General features: G+C 41.3%; 1 protein-coding gene across 34 annotated transcripts in view; it reads left to right on the forward strand.

The window, feature by feature from the left end:
- Positions 1-22,952, forward strand: part of DTNA (dystrobrevin alpha) — a 208,643-nt gene that overhangs the window by 112,297 nt on the left and 73,394 nt on the right. For all 34 annotated transcript variants that reach the window (XR_004427038.1, XR_004427037.1, XM_033155143.1 and 31 more), the window contains 3 exons: positions 2,399-2,466; positions 7,574-7,654; positions 21,456-21,669. Coding sequence is in view for 32 of the 34 variants with exons in the window: in XM_033155143.1 (XP_033011034.1) it covers positions 2,399-2,466; positions 7,574-7,654; positions 21,456-21,669 (363 nt within the window). In the remaining 2 variants the exon portion in view is untranslated. The remainder of the gene's footprint in view (positions 1-2,398; positions 2,467-7,573; positions 7,655-21,455; positions 21,670-22,952) is intronic.

Genomic DNA, 22,952 nt, shown 5'->3' on the forward strand with positions numbered 1-22,952 from the left:
TTGCAGTGCAGTTTCAGGTTTAAGACATGTGCACAGAAGTGCTTATTTTAAGGAAAATGCATGGAATACATGAAGAATACATGTAAAAAGCAATGTGTAGAATTTCATGCTTCTGTAAAAGAAAAAAAAATACTCAAAAAATGGGACATGATAGACCTGTGATTGGGTACATGCGAATTTGACATAAAATAGTTTATAGTGAAATAAAAATAAATGCTGCTTTTATTACCAGCAACACAAGTAGGTCAAAGCATTATTTTCAATCCCATCTTCAAATCTTACAGAATCTCTGGAAGTGTGTGTATAATGGAAAGAACCTGCTGGGATTGTCTCTATATTATTTTGATAGAAAAGATGAATCATGAAGATGAAATTTCATTTTTTTGTAACAGGTAGATGTTTGAAAAACAAGGCAAAACATGAGGAGTCAGTTACTGAGTTGTTATACTTGGTGTGGATCAACAGCTCTCCCCCCTCCCCCTCACAAAACCATAGGTAGTTCATCTACATGAGTGCAAACAAATGCTATAAGTGCATTGCAATTATAAGTAGCCTTAGGAAAGAGCAGGCAGCAATTTTATGATATTGCCAAAGATTAGTGCTGAAATGCTGAAATGTATAGCTGAGAAATACTGCTGCTGGAGAAATGTTTTATTAGAAAAAATGTAACAAGGGATTCACGATGCAGCTGTAAATCCATTAAGGCAAGCAGGGCTCTGCAATAACCTTTCTCCATTTCAGCTATTAGCTTCAAGGATTGCTGAACTTGGTAACTTTGCAAATGTGGTTTCACCCAACACAGTAACTTAACCTCCTCTTCACCAGCCTGTATTCAGGTCAAAAATAAGGTGACATGACTTCACTAAAATGAGTACAGCGTCATCTATTTTGTATCAGAATTTATTTTATCTGCACCAATCTGCTACTGGAAGGCATAAACATAAAAATGTTACATTACAACAGGATATCCTTGTGGAGTTTTTTCTAGATAAGATAGTTGCAATAGCTGAAGCCAGCTGCAGTATAATTTTCTGTGGGGAACCTTTTTGGCTTTGTGAACCAGATCCTTACCAGAATTGACCTCATGGGTCCACCCAGCTGTCAGTCATGTGACACCATCATAATTCCCTATGGGTGACAGATGAGTGGCCCTGCCTGTTTGTCAAAATCCCTTTCTGGAGCAATGTTAAAATGAAGGGGAAGGTGCTTCAGAGACCAGTTTAGCAAACTGCTTCCTGAACCACCTTCCCTCTCCTTTAAAAGTCACTCCAGGTATGGGGGTGGGGGGGGGAGTTTGCTTTCTTTCGCTATAGGCACCTTTTCCCAAGGAATAGGCACATGCACTAAGAGCAAGCAAACCCAGTAGTTTTCACCTTCTTTTGGTTGTGTCCATCTGTTCCAAGGAGAAGCAGGCATGCACACCAATCTGAGCAGGATTTAACAACCACCTGTCAGATGTTAAGTGGGGGTTAAATCCTGCTGGGAACAGGCACCTACAAAAGAACAGAAGCAATGTCAGCTAATTGAGACGTTGCTGTGGTTTGCAGAAAATGACCTCACAGGCCAAATTGGACCCACTTTGACCCAGAGGTTCCTCAACCCCTGCCTTAAGTCCATGTGGTCAGCAAATTTCAATATACAGTAATGTGTTCTGTCCAGTCATTCTTGCTATAATGGTCACCGCAAAGGAAGCTTGCCCCTTTTCAAGTCTGTATTGTTTTCAAATTTCCTCACATTTTTATAATACAGTGGTACCTCGGGTTACGAACTTAATTCGTTCCAGAGGTCTGTTCTTAACCCGAAACTGTTCTTAACCTGAAACTGTTCTTAACCTGAGGCGTGCTTTCACTAATGGAGCCTCACGCTGCCAGCGCACCACCGGCGCACGATTTCCATTCTCATCCTGGGGCAAAGTTCTCAACCCGAGGTACTACTTCTGGGTTAGCGGAGTTTGTAACCCGAAGTGTTTGTAACCCAAAGCGTTTGTAACCCAAGGTACCACTGTATAAAAATTATTATCTGTTTAAAATAGACATAAACCCATGGTAAAAAGCCTAGTAGGGACAACTCAAATGCAGTATTTCACATTGACTGCCTGTGAAAAGGGTTTAGCAGTTCATCTTAAAACAAGAGGCACCCTGAGCAAAATGATGAAATGGTGTGTTTAAAAGTTGGCACTGATACTTTCAAACAGAACCAAACATTATTCTTTGGAAGAGACAATGCTAGAAGAAAGGAGGTGCTTGAGGGCAAAATCTAAATCATACATAGTTGACAAAGTGTTCTTTGGATATATAACAGGGGGGTAATAGTACACTGGAACATTTCAGACATTTTTGCAAATGTGTTCAGCTTACGAATGATTCTGAAGATATGTTTAATATTTTTTGTTGTCTAGAATGATTGAAGACTGTGGGAAAAGAGGAACCACCATGGCAGAAAGGAGACAGCTGTTTGCAGAAATGCGTAAGTACTGTGGCATTCTTTCCCCCAGTAGATGAATTCTTTCTTGCAAAAGACCAGCAAGACAGACTGTAACTTTGGTAAATATTGCATGGATTTGTGCCTTGGGCAAATAGGCAGTTGTTCTGCAAAACAGTGGCTTTAAAGTGCTTTAAAAGTGCTTTTAGTGTGAGGCAAGTTGCAAGAATGTGTACTTAATTGACCTGATGCTGTCTTTTTGTAGTTCTGTGGATTATTTAAAAGCTGGTTTTCTACCATATCAGTTACTGCTAAGAGATTCAAGGTGAGGAGATTTGAGAGAGGGAGGAGGGAGAGGGCTTGGAGAGAAAAAGAAGTGTGAGCAATCATAAGCACTGGCTCCCATTTACAGCATCAAATGTCAAACATATTTGGTGATCCTCTTTACTGTGGATGCCCTGTACTTTTGAGCCCTAGACTGAAATCTTCCTAGCTTTACTGAAGTGTCTCGGTTTTCATTTTCTTAATTAAAGTATGTTAACACTGTCCTGATTAGAAATGCTTTCTATCACTGAGGAATGACAAGTGCCAACCCCTGATTCAACTTTAATTTCAAATAAATATGCTGAGCATTGTCATCCCACTGTGTAAACTGTTTTGTAAACCTTGTGTTTGCTTTTGTATCAGACGTTTGAATTTGATCCATGATTATTTCCATTTCACAAATGAGCAATTGAAGCTGAAATATAGTGATATGTCAGAACCTAGCCCATATTTCCACTGTGGAAGTCATATGCAGGTCTTTCAAGTCAAAACCAATAGTCTCTTCATTGTGCTCACTTATATTTGGAGAAAAGTGAAGCTTTATCACTTGTTTCCCATTCAAAATGGTCTCTACCAGAGAGCGTGAGGCAACCTGGCTATATAGTTCAATCCAGCAGGTCTTTACAGAACCATGATGTATAAAACTGGATAATACAAGTTGGATTTAGGATGATTGCAAATGTTGGTGATTATAAACATACATTTAAAAAACTGCTTTCTAGTTAAAGTAGAGAGCTTCAGAAGCTGAGATTCTTGGTGAGCTAACTGCTAATCAAGAGGGTCTCTCCTCTTTTGCCAGATTAGATGCCCTGGTGTAAATCCAAAGCCAATATGTTGTTTGCTTTACAGAGTAAAGCTACCTTTACCTTCTAGGAACAAGGGCCACAAGTAACTGAAGCTGACAGTACTATGTTTAAATAAATGTTGCAATGGGTTGGCTCCAGACAAAGTTGGCTGAGCTTAGTTGTTGTGTAAATTAATTGTGCCATTAAATTAAATGGGACTTAACTTCAAATAACTTATAGCTTGAAGCACATTTAGCTGAGGGTCCGTGTAAAGCTTGGCATAAGCTAGAGCCATGGTTCCCCATGGACCACATTAACATTGATTATGGTTTTGGTGGACCACTTAATGATTTCTCTGCCTGTTGTAGCAGTGGTAATGCTCTGTGCTAGATGCTGTATGGTTTTTGGTTGAATTCAAATTGTAATACAATAAAAGAAATAAAAGAAGCAATAAAATACTATTTGAAATCAATATTTAATGCGGACATGCCACGGATCACCTGAGTGAACTTCATGGACCACTGGTGGACCATAGACCACAGTTTGGGAACTCCTGAGAAGAGCTAGATCTACTCCTAATAGAATGTGAATGGATATGGGAAAAGGCAGTTTCCACTGTTTTTGACTTAGAAGTTTCACACAGAATCATAGAGTTGGAAGGGAACCTGAGGATCATCTAGTCCAATGCCCTGCAGTGCAGGAATATGCAGCTGTCTCATACAGGGATCAAACGTGTAACTTTGGTGTTATCAGCACCATGCTCTAACCAACTGAGCTATCCAGGCTCTGCTAGAACACTGCTGCTTGAACCCTGACCAGTTGCGACTAACCCTGTTTCAGCAGAATGAGCTTAACCTAGCTGAGTTTTAAGATGTGATGCAGAAGTTACTGGTGAAGACAACCCATGATGGCTGATCTTTTATTTCTGCAAAGAGGCCACTCTTCAATCTGCCAGCAATAGTCTCTAACATTTTACACATCACTGTTCCCCATTTGATGTACAAAGACAAGATTGTAATTGGCATGAAGGTCAAAGGCCATGAGGGGTTCTAATAAACAGAACACCTTCCATTCCTTCCATTGAGCTGGCACCTAACTAATAATAATAGGAGAGAGAGATGTTTCCTGATACATATGTTGAAAAGTGAGTGTATCCACTCTAAGTTGCTGCTGGCTTATGTTATCTGTTAGAAATGCAGTTCTGCTGAACACAAAACACCAGCCAGCTCTTACAGTGTATTACTGTATTTTGTCTGCAAACTGTTAATCATCATGGCACATGAAACCAATTTTTTTTGGAAAAAATATTACATTGTTGCTTATTCATCTGATAACTTGCTTTTCGTTGTTCTTTAGTATCCAAATCGGAAGTCTTTCATTTGTAGGAAAAAATGTTGAGCGGTAGCCAAAATACAAATAACAATGATAACAAAACTACATTCATCTGGGATAGAAGCAAAAATCACAATCCTTTTTGTTTCTGGATGTATGCCAACAAAAGCTGCTTTTTTACCAAGGGTTTCTCATTCAGTAATACAACTGAGTGATAAGCAAACATAATCATTAGGCAGAATCAGGTATCTGGCTGACAGATAAGGAACAGAAGAGTTTGCTTGATGAAGCCAATGGCCCAATTTAGTCCAGCATCCTGTCTCACAGTGGCCAGCCAGATGCCTGTGGGAAACCCACAAGTAGGACCTGAGGACAACAGCACTCTGCCTACCTGTGATTCGCACCAACTGATATTCGGAGGTATACTGACTCTTGACCATGGAGGTAGAACATGGCCATCACGGCTAGTGTCTGTCAAAAGCCTTGCCTCCCATGAATTTGTCTAATCCTCTTTTAAAGCCTTCCAAATTGGTGGTTAACACCACGAGAGTAAGTTCCATAGTTTAACCATGTGCTGCATGAAGAAGTACTTTCTTTTATCTGTCCTGAATCTTCCAACATTCATCTTCAGTAGATGTCTACTAGTTCTAGTGTTACGAGAATATGAGAAAGACTTTTCTCTATTCATTTTCTCCATGCCATGGAGAACTTCCATCATGTCACTTCTTACTCGCCTTTCCTCTAAACTAAAATGTCCCAAACACTACGACCTTTCTTCACAGGGGAGTTGCTCCTGTGGTGGAGGAACACTCAAGAGAAGTTTCTACCACTCGCTTTCTTGCTGCCAGTGGGTCATACTCTGTGGTAGTTGCTGCTACCACCCTCCCACTTACTCTTGCAGCCCAGATGGGAGAGGAATGGATATATGACTCTTGATAGGAATAGGAAGGTTTCTTTTTAAAAAAAAGAGGAAGGAGGAAAGTAAATTTGAGTATTGCGCTGTGTTTGTCACTTGAGCTGAGGGAAACAGCTGGGACCACTAGACAGGGTCTTCCAAGCAAAGTCTTAGTCCACCAAGGATAAAAACCATCTTGTGGGAAAATGAAAAACTTTGAGGATGAGACAGTAAATAGTTCAAGGGAGCTTCTGGCAGGGACAGATGGTATTCAAGCAGCCAATTGGTAAAAGGATCTAGTTGACAATGCTTGGCAGATGGAGAAGAGAAAGGAGAAAAGTAAGCAAACGTGTAGTGAGCAGAACTAAAAAGGGGGAGGCATAATGGTGCGTTTTTCTTTTTCCTGGCATGGAAGCTTGAACTTTCATGGCCGGACATATTTGCTTCCTGGGCTATAATCATAAAGCCAAAATAGAGGGGGCCTTTTCATTTTACCAATAATATTTACTTTTTAGATCCTTTGATAAGTCTTTCAATTTCTTATTGACACACAAACGGAACTTTCCCCTTGATTTGTCTCCCCTCTCTTGTTATGATCCATTCCCTGAAGTATCATGATGTGTACATGCTATGATTTTTTCTCAGGACAGTATCAATCAATCAATCAATCAATCAGAACTTGTTAAATGTCATTAGCGCATTCAGAATTTGTCCTATCTTTTTTAGTTTTACAAAGGGTTATGTGTATTTTTCTTGGAAAGGCTGTTTGCAAGGCCTTTGTGTTTTTGTAGGGTCATGCAAATCAGCTAAATATAACACTTCCCAGCTTCATTCAGCTCGACTTTGCATATTTTCCCCACAGCTGCAATTGCTCAAACTGGCTGTCCGAAGTCTCCTCTCTCACATGCATATGCAAAGCAGTTTTATAAACAGCAACACTTTTAAAACCGCTAAATTTGGCTTAATGAAAAGGTAGCAGAGGCCTACCTTTTGACTTTTAATTATCCAAATACAAGATGCCTCCAGAAAGGTTGTTGCATGACCAGAGCTGTCTTTCCTATTGGGCTTACTGGTGTGTTGCGCCAAGGCACTGGCCTCTCAGGGGCGCCCCAGCGAGTGGGGGAGCTGTGCAGCTTTGCCAGCAACCTCCCCTTTCCCTGCATGCCCACCTGCTGTGCCCTGTCAACCATATGGCTGGCGGGCATACAGCTTCCTTCCCAAGCTTCCGCGGGAGGAGAGCGATCCCCACAGAGGCTTGGGGAAAGGTTGACAACTATGGGAAAGGGGAGGGTGCCAGAGGGATATTTGAACCACGGCGCTCGATATGTTTAAGACGGCCCTGTGCATGACCCTCCTTCCCAATTGCCCCATAATTTTTTTAATTTGGACTCCTACCTTCTCGTACAAATCTTACACCTAAATATATGGTTTGCAGCTAAAATAGATTAGTAGTTTGCATGACTGATATCTTATTCTGAACTGCTTCTCATCGGTTGTGGGTATTTGTTGTATACTTAATAGTTAAATATTAAAATTACACAGTGTTTTCCTAGAATTGGAGCACAGCCATTTTGTTTTTCAGCCTGTGGTTTGATCAGATTGGTTTGTTGTTTTTTCCTGAATGACAGATACAGAAGGTTTATTCTTTATCCACTGCTAAACTATTTTTAACACTGCATTCTTCCCTTTCTCTCTGGTTAGAAAAGACAGCCTTGAAAATGTTGAAGGGAACATTTCTTTGTTTTCTCTCTTTTGTCTGTGAGGTAAATACACAAATTGCAACTATCATAGCATCTGCATAATTTTCTGCCACTAGGGGCTCAAGATCTGGATCGCATCCGTTTGTCCACCTACAGAACAGCATGTAAGCTTAGATTTGTACAGAAGAAATGCAACTGTAAGTATGCCACTGGTTAATTCGAATTACCATCATTAATCTTATCTTCCACTTTAGAGTTGTGTTTGTTCCCCAGTTGAAATGCAAATAGGAATTTATTTTAATACGCTAGATGCTAATAAGAACACCTGGTTCTCCAGAAGAGCATGTTATTACACTACTGCTAATTATACTTTAAAGTTTAAATGTTTGCATGTGGATGAGAGTAAGAGAGAGTGGGTAGAGCTTTTTAAGCACATCTACTTTTCCCTTATTCAAAATGATGAGATGAACTATAAAATAAATAAAAGCCCCCCTCCCTTTTTTATTTCTTTTCAACATTATCAGATTTGTTCATCTTACCTCTAAGATTACCTTGTGCAGCTGGGTGGAACTTACTTTAAGCATCTACAGTCCCAATAGATACTAATTTTTACCTTCAGAATATTCACTGTTAGAATGGAAAGCAAATTTTAAGGGGTAAATAGATCATTATAACAAGCCATTCTTAAGAATGCTACATCCTCCTTATACTGTGGTACCTCAGGTTACAGACACTTCAGGTTACAGACTCCGCTAACCCAGAAATAGTACCTCAGGTTAAGAACTTTGCTTCAGGATGAGAACAGAAATTTCGCAGCAGCAGCGGGAGGCCCCATTAGCTAAAGTGGTGCCTCAGGTTAAGAACAGTTTCAGGTTAAGAATTGACCTCCGGAACAAATTAAGTTCTTAACCCGAGGTACCACTGTACCATTATTTACAGCTTTTATATAATATTTTGCATTTTATAGGACCAAAACAGCTCCTGAAATAATTAACATGGTGTTGATGTCATCTGATTATTTTTGTGTCTGTATGGTATGTATGCCACTGTGGTGCGGTGGTTAGAGTGTTGGATTAAGACTCGGGATGCCCAGGGTTCAAATCCCCATTCGGCCATGAAGCTCATTGGGTGACCTTGGGCCAGTTACTGTCTCTCAGCCTAACCTACCTCACAGGGTTGTTGTGGGGATTAAATGAGGAGGGGGAGAACCATGTGTTGCCACCTTGAGCTCGTTGGGGGGAAACGTGGGATATAAATGCAATTAATGAATAAAATAAATTATGGTCGCTATGCAGATCTGAAGGATGTGTCTCTGGGATTTGCTAGAGGGAAAGCTCCTATATTGGCTCTGCTTCCCAAATGGAATATGAGAATTTCCTAATAAGTAAGATTCCCTGCACCGCATACCCTGTACCTCGTTACTTAATATTGGCATATGGCTGAGTCTGGTGATATTCTGCATGCCTGCTTGCCTTATTTTAAAAAAGCAGAACTCTTGTCTCTTTAGGTATTATTAGAGGATACAAAAAAGGGTGAAGCCAGCCAGCTTGCTTGCTTCATCAGAGCTGCTGAACTCAGTAAACCCCTTTGCTGTTGTCCTATACATGAGTGTAGCTGTACTGATCTGTTGTGTATTGGTTTAAATAAATAGAACTACAACAATAGCCTATAGGAGGCAAATGGGGCAAGTCTGTCCTGCGATGTGTATCCATTTCAGTTCTAACAGGTTGCATGTGTATATCCAGCATCTAGGGTGGTTGCGTAATGGACAAAATGCCTTTATTAGTGAGTTGTTGCCAGTCAAGTCACTTCTGCCTTTCTCCAGACATGTCTCTGCCACATCTGTTGCTTTATGCTGATGTAGTTACACTATATCCAGTGATCATTCACAATAGTACTTAAACACTAGCTCAGTGCCCTGGTCTGTGTTGCATGTCAATATCCCAACCCCTTCCGTGGTGAAATAAAGACACAGGACTCTTCAAGTAAGGTTAATGGGCATGAAATGGCCACAACTTTATTGGTTACAGATGTTGAGCGGTATTGGCTTAGGCATTGGAACTAACCGACTATATCCGACTCCAGTACGTCGTGCTGGCAGTCTGGGAAGGGTTAACCACCGATGGGAGAGCCCTGCTGCTGCACATCAGCTAGGGACTCACCCTGTGGTCACCGATATGGGGCGTGCCTTTGGCCCTCACCTACCATGGCTTTGGACAGGGACACGCCCCCCCGGACTCATTTAATGAAGTACCCTTCAGCATTTGGGGGAGGTGATGCCCAACCTCCCCCCCCCCCCACCTTCAGCCTTCCCGAGATAATCCAATGCCTAACTGCCAATCGAGCCGAATAAAAGGCTCGCCGCCAATACCCTCACACTCGCAACCAATACCTAATAGTAAGATATCAGCAAGCCATACATCATGAGAGATGTACGCCATCGTTGCGGTATAGGGACGCCTCGCTGAACTTTATGGCTGGGTGCAAGATAACATGTCCCTTTGGCGTTATCACCCTCCGTGCCACCGAACGGTCCAACATCCTCCTGGCTTTGCTTATAGCAATAGGGCAAGGTAGTCCTGCTGATGCACATCAGCTATGATGCTTATTTGCAAGTGAAAGAACTCACGTCAAGAATTATATAGAGAGTCCTATGGCCTGATTATGTACCTTTTTTTTTGTAATGGGCTTTACATTTTCAGTCCCTGACACAGGACTGTAGCCTAAGTATTAGGCCGCACTAACATATTCAGCTGTATTCCATTGCTTCAAAGCAATTTGAGGTTTTTTTTTTAATTCTCAGCAGGCAGCTAAAACACACACCGCTCCTTAGCTACTTCCTTTTACTAGACTATAACCACTTTTATAAATCCAGGTTCACCCACAACTTGTACTCCATACATATCGCCAAGATTCTAGAAGAGTATTCTCAGCACACGGCTGACAAATGCACAAAAGTTATCTGCCATAGGATTTGGTAGTGTGTGGCTTTAAAAGAGCTTTTGACTGTTCATGAACACCTAGTACTTGTAGAGAGTGTGTGTGTGTGTGTGTGTGTGTGTGTGTGCAATCACATTGCCTTACATTTTTCAGAAGGTAAAATTAAAATTCTTTGGTTTTCCAAAAGCAAGTTTCACCCCCTAAAATGACACACACCTTACTGGTTCAGTGTTATGTCTGAACCAGGGATCATGGTTTGTTTTGCTCAGACAAACCAGAGCTAATAAGCCTTGACTTGACATCATAATTTGCTGTGAGCAAAACAAACCATAATGTCTAGTTGAAATGTACCACTAGGCCAATTATCAAATGCCGCTATGCCATGGTTAGTTGCTCCTGCACATCCAAGGAGATGAGCGAAGTGAGAGCCAATGTTAGCTAATACATTTGTATAAATATAACATGTATGGTTAACCTTTATCCCTCCAGATGTTGCTGAACTACAACTGCCATAATCTCTGCCCATTGGCCATACTTGTTGAGGCTCATGGGAATTGTAGTTCAGCAACATCTGGAGTGCCAAAGTTCCCGACACTTGAAATATAACAGATCTAGGAAATACAAAATCATCACAATATAATTTTACTGCAGTATGTGAGCTTGGTCATGCAGCTTAGGTTTAATCGATAGGTAGAGGAAGCAAGCAGTAGATGCCATTCATGGTTATGGAAGCACATGTCAAAACTTCAGTGGAGAACAGTTAGGGTTCCATAGTTTAGGTGCTAAGATAGCAGGATCATGAACAACAGAACTGAGTCGAAAATGGGAAGCGTCGGCTTCTATAGCCTGAAGCACTGTATGAACACCAGAATTCTGGATTTCCAGAAATACCATCTTCCTCAGCATAAAATGTTTCATTCGCTGAAAACTACGGCTTTTCGTATTTTATTACTTGTAGCAGTTATTAAAAAGCATTTAGGATGATGAAATCTCAAGTTCACACATATGATCTCTCTGTGGACCACAGCAGCGGAGGCAGAGCCTAACAACATCCCGTAATCAAAACTCCATTATACAATTAAACAGTACTGTACGGCTGGAAAACAACCGCCATCCTTGGTGGGCCTTACTCATTGTGCTGCATAGTTATTCTCCAGTGCTGGCTGTTGAAAAAGCAAGGCTGCTGATTTCCCTAGATCAGAATAAACAGTTGGCAGTTGCAAACCTTGGATTTAAAGCCAGGCTGATGATTCTAATATGGGGTTTAATTAGAGCTGACAAACTGGGAGTTCATATCCCTGATGGTTTTTAATTTGGCACCTTGGGGGTTTCGGTGTTGTTTTTCTCCTCTGTTCTCTTTTGAATGAAATACTTTTTGCTGTGTCTCATCAGGAGAACAATACAGCTGTTTTCATGGGGAATGGCGTAGTGTGGTGTGCTGACCATGGAGGCGACCTTGTTAACTTCCCCAACTCTAATCCTTCTCTTCCTCATACTCTTCTGCTCAGTTCAAATAGTAGCTAGGCCTCAGAGGCATGTAGGCTAGTCAGCTTCAATTTCTTACATACCTTGGGGCCTCTTTCTCTTCTGCCTGTCACTTTATGTTAGCCTTGTATCCCACCCTGTCTAATGAACAATAATTCACATCTGTAAATTAAATGCAAGTGCTATTAAAGATGTACTCACTTCAGATATTTTTAAACACATCGTGCTCTGGGCCAGCCTCACATCAGTGGCTATTATATCATCAAGCCGGCAGCAAAGGAACTAGAATCAGAGTGTTAGACTAGGATGCCAAAATGAAGTTCCAATATGGATTTGCAGCCCATGCTTTTTAAACAAGTTTCCTAGGTGCGGTGCAATCCTATGCAGATCTACTCTGAAGCAAATAACATTTACATCACTTGCACTCAGCTCACGATAGGACAGGATCCCTTTTCTCCAATTTACCTCCATTCCTTGCAAAAACAGTTCTTTGTCCTTTGTTGCTAAAGGGATGCCGTCAAAATAAATGAGCATAAATCCAAGGTGATGGGGGCTGACCTGTGTGGCAGGCGGTGAGGATTTGTGGCACTCCTGTTGTAAGTTCCACCATACTTTAAAAGTTATCAAAAGAATTGATGCTTTTGAATTATGGTGCTGGAGGAGACTCTTGAGTGTCCCATGGACTGCAAGAAGATCAAACCTATCCATTCTTAAAGAAATCAGCCCTGAGTGCTCACTAGAAGGACAGATCCTGAAGTTGAGGCTCCAGTATTGGCCACCTCATGAGAAGAGAAGACTCCCTAGAAAAGACCCTGATGTTGGGAAAGATGGAGGGCACAAGGAGAAGGGGATGACAGAGGACAAGATAGTTGGACAGTGTTCTCGAAACTACTAACATGGGTTTGGCCAAACTGCGAGAGGCAGTGAAGGATAGGCGTGCCTGGCGTGCTCTGGTCCATGGGGTCACGAAGAGTCGGACACGACTGAACAACAACAAAGCTTCACCCTTACAGTATAATGACCCCAGTAGTAATTTCTTTTAACTTGAACCAGAGTGTAATGCCATCCTGTTCTCTGATTACCTAGTTCTTTCATTTGGTTTATTTACTATGCCTCTGTTTTTATGACCATCAAATAATCTCAGTTTCCTCTCTTCCCTGAAAATGTCTTTGTTTTGCATTTACAAATCATCTTCACATAGTGTAAGATTAAAAATATCTATTTAAGATACCCAGACTCTTACTCCACCTAGGGGTTTAGGGAACAACATCTAAAATCGCTGTGTTCCAACAGAGTATAAACTTATATATAAATGTCAGTGTGCATATTATTTTACCCAAATCCCTTTTATTTCTTGCTTTTCTAATTTATATTATTTCCATTTATTGCTGATAGCCCAAGATATTTTTGTGTTAACCGAAACTGTTCCTCTATTCTATTGCTTGCTACTGTCATCCAGTGCATTTGATGATGCAGCATACAATTTTGCTGAGGTGCTACCGAGGCAATAAACACTGGATTCTAGTATTAGTCAGTGGGTGGGGATGGATGGGTGAAGTACCAGTAGAGAATGATGCAGTGTAACTCTAAACATATTTATTTGGAAGTAAGTATCTTTAAAGTCAGTTGGACTTCTTGGAAAACATTGTTAGCATTGAACTGTTAGGGACTCATAGCTTTACGATCATTATTTGACTACCATGTAATCTGCAGCTGAGTTTACATTTATTCTAGTTACCGGTACTTCAATATATTCCTTTAAAGCACATACATTTTCTGAATGTGGGTTGGCTAAGTTTGCCAGATAGAATTAATTATGTTATTGATAATGTACTGTACCAGTAATTAAGTGGTATATATGCAGCTGAGCATAATGATGTATACAACCCAAAATGGACAGATGTCAATTTCAAAAAGACTGACCCTACCCAACAAGATGTTGCCTAGTGGAACAGTGTCATTTGGGTGTATTGAGTTGGTTTAGTAGCAAACAGAACATCATCCAAATTCCCCAGTAACCTTGAAGTTTACTGCTTCTTCAGACCCTAATGCTTGTTACTTTTCAGAATGCAGTTGGGTTACAGAAACTTAAATGTCCGGTTAACTCAAGTTCAGAATGGCACTCCTCTTCTTTCATTTCTGCTTGGTCAGTTAGTGTCTTGGTTCTATTATTCATGTCTTTCATATATTAATGTTTCACTTTTTTATCATTAGGCTGTTCAGAACTCATACTTTATCTTTGTAATCATCACAATTTTGTAAGGTAGGCTAGTATTATTATTCCCATATTAAAGAAGTCAGGTTAAGGGCAGTGAGAAAAGCCTAAGGGCACCTAGCAAGTTTATGAATGAGATGAGATTTTAACTGTGGACAGCTCATTTCACAGTTCAGACTTTACTAGCTAGGACTGCCATGTGCCTGACTCAGTAATATTGTAAATTAGAAATGGGGTGAAGTCATGACCAGCATTTGACAGGTCAGTTGCCATAATAACAATTCTCAATAAAGCATTTTTCTTCTTCTTTAAACTCCATAATTTCTTATTTAGTCATGCTGAAAAAATGATAAAGCTAACTCTGTAACCAATCTATACAGACATTGGTGCAGATACAAATATATTTTTCCCTTTGAAACAGCAGATTTCTTAAGGGAACAGCAGAAATCCATACGCCTTGGTTTTTGTTAATTTGATGCAATACGAATATACGGTTAATATGTAAGAGCACATATATGTGGTACTTACTAAAATATGCACACTGCCATCTAGTGGCTAGTAATGTAGCTTTCTCTAATCTGTATTACCTCATCCTCAGGAAGTTGTATAGAACTCAATATCTGAGGCAGACTCTTGACAAAATGCAAGTGTTTCCTCTTTTATATGAAATCTCAAGCTACTTCTGGTTAAATGCTGCTTGACCTTTCAGTATTTCCCAAGCAAGGCTTGCTAGTTTTATTCAGTGTTGTTGCTTTAATATACTTTCCATCAATTTATTTTGGACAGAAGTTAGGGGAACAGGTCTGTAAATCCCTGGATTGCCTGAGATCCCCTTAAACAATGGTAGTCTACTAATTCTCTGACAAGGATGCCAGTCCTAGCAAGCTTACATGTTTTAAGCAAAAACTATTTTGAGCTCTTAGAAATGTTGAGTGAAAGCCATCTGGTCCTAATGACTAACTAGTTGTTTTAGTTTGTGAATGAACACTACACATGTATTCCTTGTCAGCTGTATTAGACAGCTATTCAGCTGCACTCACTGTAAAACTGGTTCATGTGCGGCTGTCTCTCATACACCTTTGTCTGAAGTCCGGAGACAAATTGGGCTATTATTAAATTTAATCTCAGCTGAGCCACTGGAAGCCAACTGTGGGTATGGGGGTTGTAATGGAAGACCCATTGCAAATTTTCTTAGGAAGAAGAAAAGCATGCTTGCTTCTTATTCACTGACCAGTCTCGTGAAGCAAAGAATAATGCAAGGAATTCACTTGACTTCCCAGCAAGTCTTATAAGGTGCTTTGTGAGGGCTTGGCACAAAGAAAGTAAATGCTTTTCTTGTGTACCCATTTTTCAACTTCATCTCTTAATGGTCCTACTGCTTCTCTGGCTCATTTCTATCTTCTGGAGTATGTAAATAACTGTCTATAGTTTCTATAGCTTCCTTAAGTGCCCTAAATATGTAGTCCTTCAGAGGTATGTGTGCACACCACAACACAAAGGGCCTACCCTAATGTTAGGCAGGATCGAATGACTGCCTCAGACGGCTGGTGATGACTGTGGAGCAGGGAATCCTGGCAAATGGCTGGAGGAAAGAGCTACTGGAGGAGGCCAAGTGGCCTGCCCTGTGCCCCCAAGCTAGCCTGATGCTCTCAGGTGTAGTGGGAGGAAGGATGTTGTCAGCGGCAAGTCAGGTTGGATTCTGTACAAGGAATTGCCAGGGGGGGGTAGAAAACATCTCTTGATCCAGCCCTGGATACAAACAGCTATGCCCTTGGAGTTTGTACAGCACTAATCTACATTCCTGAACAGTTGGTTTTAAACAAAAAAGTGATTTCCTGTTCATTCACAAGAGCAGCTGAAGTACACACATCCAAGATACCTCTGGCTACACATGTGCTTCAAGCTGAGAGGAGGCTCACATAGCTTTGTAGAGTTCTAGCCAAAATGCTTTTATAATTCTTATCTCCTTCATCCTGCTCATAACACCCTCATTAAGCCATTTAGGGAGCGTTGTGGCTTAGGACTGATTTCAGTGTGGGATGAAATCAAAATTCTCAGGATTTTGTCTCAAAATAGGAGCTGGGGCAAGGTTTCATGAAAGCCGCCCCCCCCCCTTTCTACCTTTCTGTGGTCTTTGAGGTGGCGGTGATAGTGCATTTGCACACATGTTTCTACTGCTTTGTAACATTTACCCATAAGCCTGGAGTGAGGGCAGGAATATGTGCTTTTGCTCAGCTTTGGGCTTGGCTGCCATCATTGCCTAGTCAATTCTCACTGCCTGTGTGGCATAATCACAAAGCCGATTTGGGGTAAATGCAGTGCTTGCTGCCCTCACTGTGGTATCTTATGGGTAAAAATGTTAATGGGAAAGTGGCTCCAGCAGCAGGGAAAGCACGACCCCCTGTCACCAGCATAGGCGTAGCCAGGATTGGAGCGGGGGGCAGGCCTTTTTTTAGGGGGGCAGAACCTCAGTTAGCCATGAATTTTTATTGATTTTTATTGATTGGGGGCAGCTACCCCTCCCTGCCCCCCTTGGCTATGCCCATGGTCACCAGCAAGTAGAGAAAACACTTGAATCTAGGTTTACAAGCAGCAAGGTTTGCTCCCTGCAGGGTGCAGGATCTACGTGGCTCTGCCCAGTGGTTAGAAGCTGAGCAGCTGAACGGCACAGAATCTTGTTTCTGCTGTGCAGCAGCTAAATCAAACTGGAAAGATCAACCTACAGGGCAGGCAAGCAAATATTCATTTTCACACTCACTCCCACTTTTATTCCTGCATTAGGTGCGTTTCTGTATAACATTGTGGGTGGGTTGAATTAATTTTTAAGAGAATAAAAGGTAGTTGTGTTGATAATCAGATCTCTGCTTCTTCTGATGTAATTACTGTTTTCTTACCAAATATATGCACTCTTCTGTACAGTGGAGAGATTGTAGGAAGTATGTAAAAGGTAACTGGTAAGTTTCTGTATCAATTCTTCGGCGATCAGCCTTCCTTGTGCCCTCCATCTTTCCCAACATCAGGGTCTTTTCCAGGGAGTCTTCTCTTCTCATGAGGTGGCCAAAGTATTGGAGCTTCAGCTTCAGGATCTGTCCTTCCAGTGAGCACTCAGGGCTGATTTCCTTGAGAATGGATAGGTTTGATCTTCTTGCAGTCCATGGGACTCTCAAGAGTCTCCTCCAGCACCATAATTCAAAAGCATCAATTTATGGAGGGCACAAGGAGAAGGGGACGACAGAGGATGAGATGGTTGGACAGTGTTCTTGAAGCTACTAACATGAGTTTGGCCAAACTGCAGGAGGCAGTGAAGGATAGGCCTGCCTGGCGTGCTCTGGTCCATGGGGTCACGAAGAGTCGGACACGACTGAACGACTGAACAACAACAACAAGTTTCTGTAGCTTCTTTCATTCTCAGGTATAAGATGTGAACAGGTCCTTGAAAGGAAGATTCTTTGTAATCTCTTCTGACATAAATCCTTTGAGGATTGTATATGAAACAGTAATGCAGTAGCTCCATTTCTTATTTATTTATTTGTGATAATGGATTGTATCTTCACCTTATATTTAGTTAGAGGTATTGTATGATAAATGAATAGGAGCTGGCTATTAAAAATCCACCCCAAAGTTCACCAGACTATGCTATATAATTTCTGTTAGGCAAACTGTTCAGTTGAGTTTTAGTTCAATATTGGCCATAGTCCCTAAGAAAAAAAATGTTACAACACAATGCATAATGGGTGGACAACACAACTCACAATTTGTAGATAGTTACAATGAGCAAGAGCTCGGCCAGCCAAAATTAGTTTTCATTACAGCAGTCACAGATGATAGCAATTTACAACAAGAAATTCAATAGAAGCAGCATGAGATTTGGATAATGCTAAAGTGTGAGATGCTGACTTCATGAGTAATTCTTTATATCAATTATCTGATCGTTTCAAGATCTGACTGGTTTCCCTTACCCAAAAGCAGTTGGGGAAGAAACATGTTTCTAACCAATATATAAGCAGAGTATTTTTTAATAAAAATCCAAATGTTACGAGATCCTCAGTTTCTCCCATGTCACAAAAGCATAGGCCAAATCTAGACATAATGTAAAGCTGTGAGCCTGTGATAGGCTTGGGCTCAGGAGCTGCCTCTTTCTCCTCCACCAATGTCTGCTGCCCTCTCCCACGCCACCACCCTCTGCACCTTGGCCAGAAGGGGTACCCAGAAGAGGACCACTAGTGATGGCCTAAAGGTCTGTGGGAGGTTCATACAGGATAGCCATGGTGACATGAAATTGTATGCAGGCAAGAATATTGGACAGACTGCCTATTCCCCCCCCTTGTTTATAATGCTTTGCAACAGCTGTGATGCAGGTGGCAATGACTGGGCAGGCAGCACCCCGCTTCAGTTCTGCAGCAAGATTAGGCCCAGTGAATGAAAAGAGACTCAACTACTAAGTAACCATTTGCAATTCTGTTCTGTCCATAAAGAGGCTGCTCAATTCTTTTTACAGGCTGGTAACTTTGTGAGCTTCTTTAGAGGCTGTGCCATATTCAGTTGGGTTTTTCTTACCATTTAGAAGTGTTCTCATTATTAACAAGATGGGAGAGAACAAAACAAGTTTGAAGTCTCAGTTTATTTATTCAGTAAGCAGAGTTTAAAGAGCCTGCAGCAAAATACAATCCACCACTGGAAACCCTTGGGGCAAGAGAGAACTAAGGGGAGACCTTCCATGTTTCTAGTCAGTAGACAGATTTTTAAAAGGCTGCATGCCCAAAATGACTGGTGAGGGGCATCTCCTGCCCCAAAGGTTTTCTGTTGTGTCTCCATTTATTTCAATAGACATATCTGGGTTTTGCAAGATTTTTATTATTATTATTGATTACTTGTAAAAACCCTTGAGATGTCAAGTATCCAAAGGAAATGTTTGCAAAAGCCTGATTGTTTTTAAGCTTAAACACAGAGATGTTAATGCATCCTTAAAAATTATCTCCCTCCACAAAGCCATTGTTAGCACTCCTGGGTGGGGAGGGGATGCAGAACACAGGCACCAGGCTTGTGGGATTTTTGCCAATACAGATCCAGCAGGCGCCTTCTGGGTCAAATTTTAAACGCCTACTGAAAACTTTTTTATATTGCCAGGCCTACACAGGCAATTAAGAATGTATCTTTCCACAATGGTTAATTGAGGTCTGTTTTTAACTTTTTAATACATGATTTATTATTGTATGTTTTATGTATTATTGCTGTAAATCGCTTTGATATTTCTTCTTCTTGACCTCTTTTCCTTCCCCCACAACCTCACACACAACAGAATCAGGGTGTGTGTGATTTAGATCAGACAAATGATGCTGTGAAAGGTTAAAAACCTTTTCCCTAGCGGAGCCCTTCCAGTTAGTCACCTTCCCCAAACTGCTTTAAAATAAAATGAAAAGTCAGGAGATTGCTTCATATAATTTATGTGTCATAACTTGTTTGTACCCCGGAATACTCCACATGTCCATGAGTATTGTGGGACCTGAGATGGAAAGAATCTTCTTTTAAAGATTACCTTAATACCTTCAGAGAAAAAGCAAACAATCTTTCAGATGTTTTCCTACTCATGGTGTCTGGGAGGCAGCAAGATGGAGCAGAACTTTTGCTCTTAATCTCACACTCCCCCTCCCATGTTGTTTGAACTCCAGTGTAGAACACCTGAATGCAGTAAGTATGCTAATATATTCAAAAAAGAAAAGCGATTCATTGGCTTTGGAAATATGGGTATACACATGAAGCAAGATTTTTATTTTTATTTTTTTAAGAAAAGGGTAAAATTAAAGTTACTGATGATTTCACATACTGTACTAAATCAGTGCCAATAATGCTGGTAAATTCACACTGGTCTTCAGTTTGTCATAGCATTTGGGCTTCTGTCCTTATAAACTGCTGTTGGCTAGCCCATCCCGCCCAAGCCTGGCCAGTGCCCCCTCCGTTTTGGCGCCCTAGGCAATTGCCTAGTTTGCCTAAATGGACTCGTCGGCCCTGCCCTTGCACTAGCATGAGATTGAGACCCAAAGTACATGCATGCCTTTCTAAGGAAAACCAGGTTGGGTAGTGGGTAGTTCAGGGTGGAGCAGTGGAAGAAGATGCTTAATCCCTTTCCTACCTGCAACTCCCCATTCCTGAGTACTATCCCCCAGCTCTCATGTCTCCAGACACCTAGTTCTGCAGCTTCCTTGCCCTTTGTGGTATATGGTATTTGGAGATATATATCCAAATGTCTTGGAATTCGGGTCATCTCAAAGGGTCTGCCACATGTCAAAGTAGCTTGTGTGGAAGTTGATGGACGTTAAATGGAATGTTGGAGAGAGCCAATCAGTGCTGGAGCAGCCTGTTAGGACTGGGCAGTCAGCTTCTAGGTGCAAAAGCTACATAAAGCTTCAAAACCGAAAACAAAAACCTACTCTTGCCTTTCTTTTTCTTCTTTGTGCTTTATAAAATATATTTGGCCTTTTATTAATTTACAGTTTCAATACTGCTTTGGCACACATGTTTTATAATTCTCTACAATTGGATACAAATAAATATGTATCCAATCGCCTGTAGTTGTATTTTCTTTTTCTTTTTAATGCCATTCTGGTCTAATGAAATGAGGACCTGAAAATGAGACCTATGTTTCCTTTGTGTATAAAAATGACAATGTTTTGGTGGGCAAATGATTTTATTTTTTAGAATTGTTGCATCTCCTCCTGCCTCCCCTTAACTGCTGCTGGCTCCGTAAAAAGCCCCATCAAGGAAACTGTGGCCCCCCATGAGTCATTGGTAGGGGGTGGGCTTTTCCCTTAAGCCAGCCATTTTCAGGGTACCCCTTTTTTCTTCCATATGGAAAGCACAGAAGACATCACTGTTTCCCTTGCTGTGCATTGGTTCAGGGGACAGAGAAAGACTATCCCTCCAAAAATGGCTTGGAGGAGGAAGCCCATCCTCTGCTGAGGACCCCTTTGCCCCAAATGTCCATGGCTAGGGTGAGCTTTTTTGGAGGGGTGTATCCTTTGCTTCCCCCACATGCAAGTCAGTGGACACAGGACTGCTATTTTGATTTTCCCAAACTATACCTGTAAACATGGCATCATGGGAAGAGCAAAAGGAGGCCACTCCAAATTGTTTCACTCCAGCAATTCCCCTTGAAACAATTTTGTACACCCCCACAAAAAGACAAAAACAAAATGAAGCTCCACTCACAAACCAGCAGAGGGGGGCGAAGGTATCATTTCAAGCAGATCTAGTATATATTTTATCTCTCTGTCAAAATGCTATAACCTAAGATAGGATTATTTTCTGTCTCTTTTGTGGGCATTTATCTGATTATTAGTACTATCTTGCATCCTACATAGTGCACTTAGTGGATATTTGGAATGTAATAGAAGCATTGCGGGAAAATTCATTGAACAACCTGGATCCGAACATAGAACTGAATGTGGCTCGAATTGAAGCTGTCCTGTCCACAGTTTTTTACCAACTGAACAAACGCATGCCAACTACCCACCAGATCAACGTAGAGCAATCCATCGGCTTACTACTCAACTTCCTGCTGGCAGCTTTTGATCCGTAAGTTTTCCTTCTAATATTATTGATTTTAATCTTTCCACAGAAAAATAGTACCAAAGTGAAATATCGGCTTGACCTTGGCCTTGACAAAGTGAAATTCCCGAATTACTGTTGTTCAGAACTTTCTTAATTATGACTATAAAGGCTAAATGTTACACATGTAGATGTGTGCAATATTACCTTGTTTCCTCAGGGAGTGGAGAAGTGGGAGTTGGAGGAAATGCTTAAATCTTTCCCTCCCCACCATTGTCTGTCTGTCTGTCTGTCTGTCTGTCTGTCTCTCTCTCTCTCTCTCTCTCACACACACACACACACACACACACACAGAGCGCTTTACCAAAAGGCCATTGCAGTAATGTGCATGTAACATCGAGTTTGGCCCCAGGCAGAACACTTCAAAATGCAAAATTGTTCCATTCTTTGGGTATTATTATTATTATTGCTGGTGGAAACATCTGCAGCAGTGTTTATTCTGTAGCAGTGGCATGGGGTTAGTGGCTTATTGTTTGAAGGAAACTCTTTTTGCTGCAAGCTTAGGCAGCTGTGAGCAATTTCCCCCCTTTTCCTTGTTAATGTAGCAAACTGTGAGATTCCAACAGAAAAAAAATGGCAATAGAATTCATGCTATCACTACTGCTTGAAACCTTGCATTTGAAGGCCTAGGGGAGGTGGAGACAACTAAACAAATGCGAATTTATAGGAAAGAGACATCCCTAATGTCATGTTACAGATGAGCGTTCTGTGTATATATATGCAAATTATGGTAATTGAGCACAGGATCCATCAGTCTGTTATTGGCATTCTTAAAAGCATCTGAATAGCCTGAAATTACAAACTGGATTGACTGGGATCAGCTTTGTGCTTCGACAGGTGCAAATTATCTATTACCTCATTACTGCTTTCTATTATGAAAATGCACTGGTTGGAAATCCACACTATTAAAGTACCATTAAAATAAGTTGCCTTGTGTTCCCGCTTGCCTACCCAACCCCCTCTTGCCCTCCTCCCCAGTACACACTTGATGGAGTTCTTGCTTGGCATTGTGTGCCTTCCAGAGTCAGATCAACTGGTACAGCTTAGTCACCATGGCAACACCTGGGGTAAGGTGCCCTCCTCCCCAGTACACACTTGATGGAGTTCTTGCTTGGCATTGTGTACCTTCCAGAGTCAGATCAACTGGTACAGCTTAGTCACCATGGCAACACCTGGGGTGAGGTGGGAGGGAGCAACCGTTCCACATGACAAAGTAGCAGAGGCACTGTGTGCCTGCATCCAACCAGCTC

The sequence above is a fragment of the Lacerta agilis genome, chromosome 7 (genome assembly GCF_009819535.1).
Source record: "Lacerta agilis isolate rLacAgi1 chromosome 7, rLacAgi1.pri, whole genome shotgun sequence".
NCBI classification, from domain to species: domain Eukaryota; kingdom Metazoa; phylum Chordata; class Lepidosauria; order Squamata; family Lacertidae; genus Lacerta; species Lacerta agilis.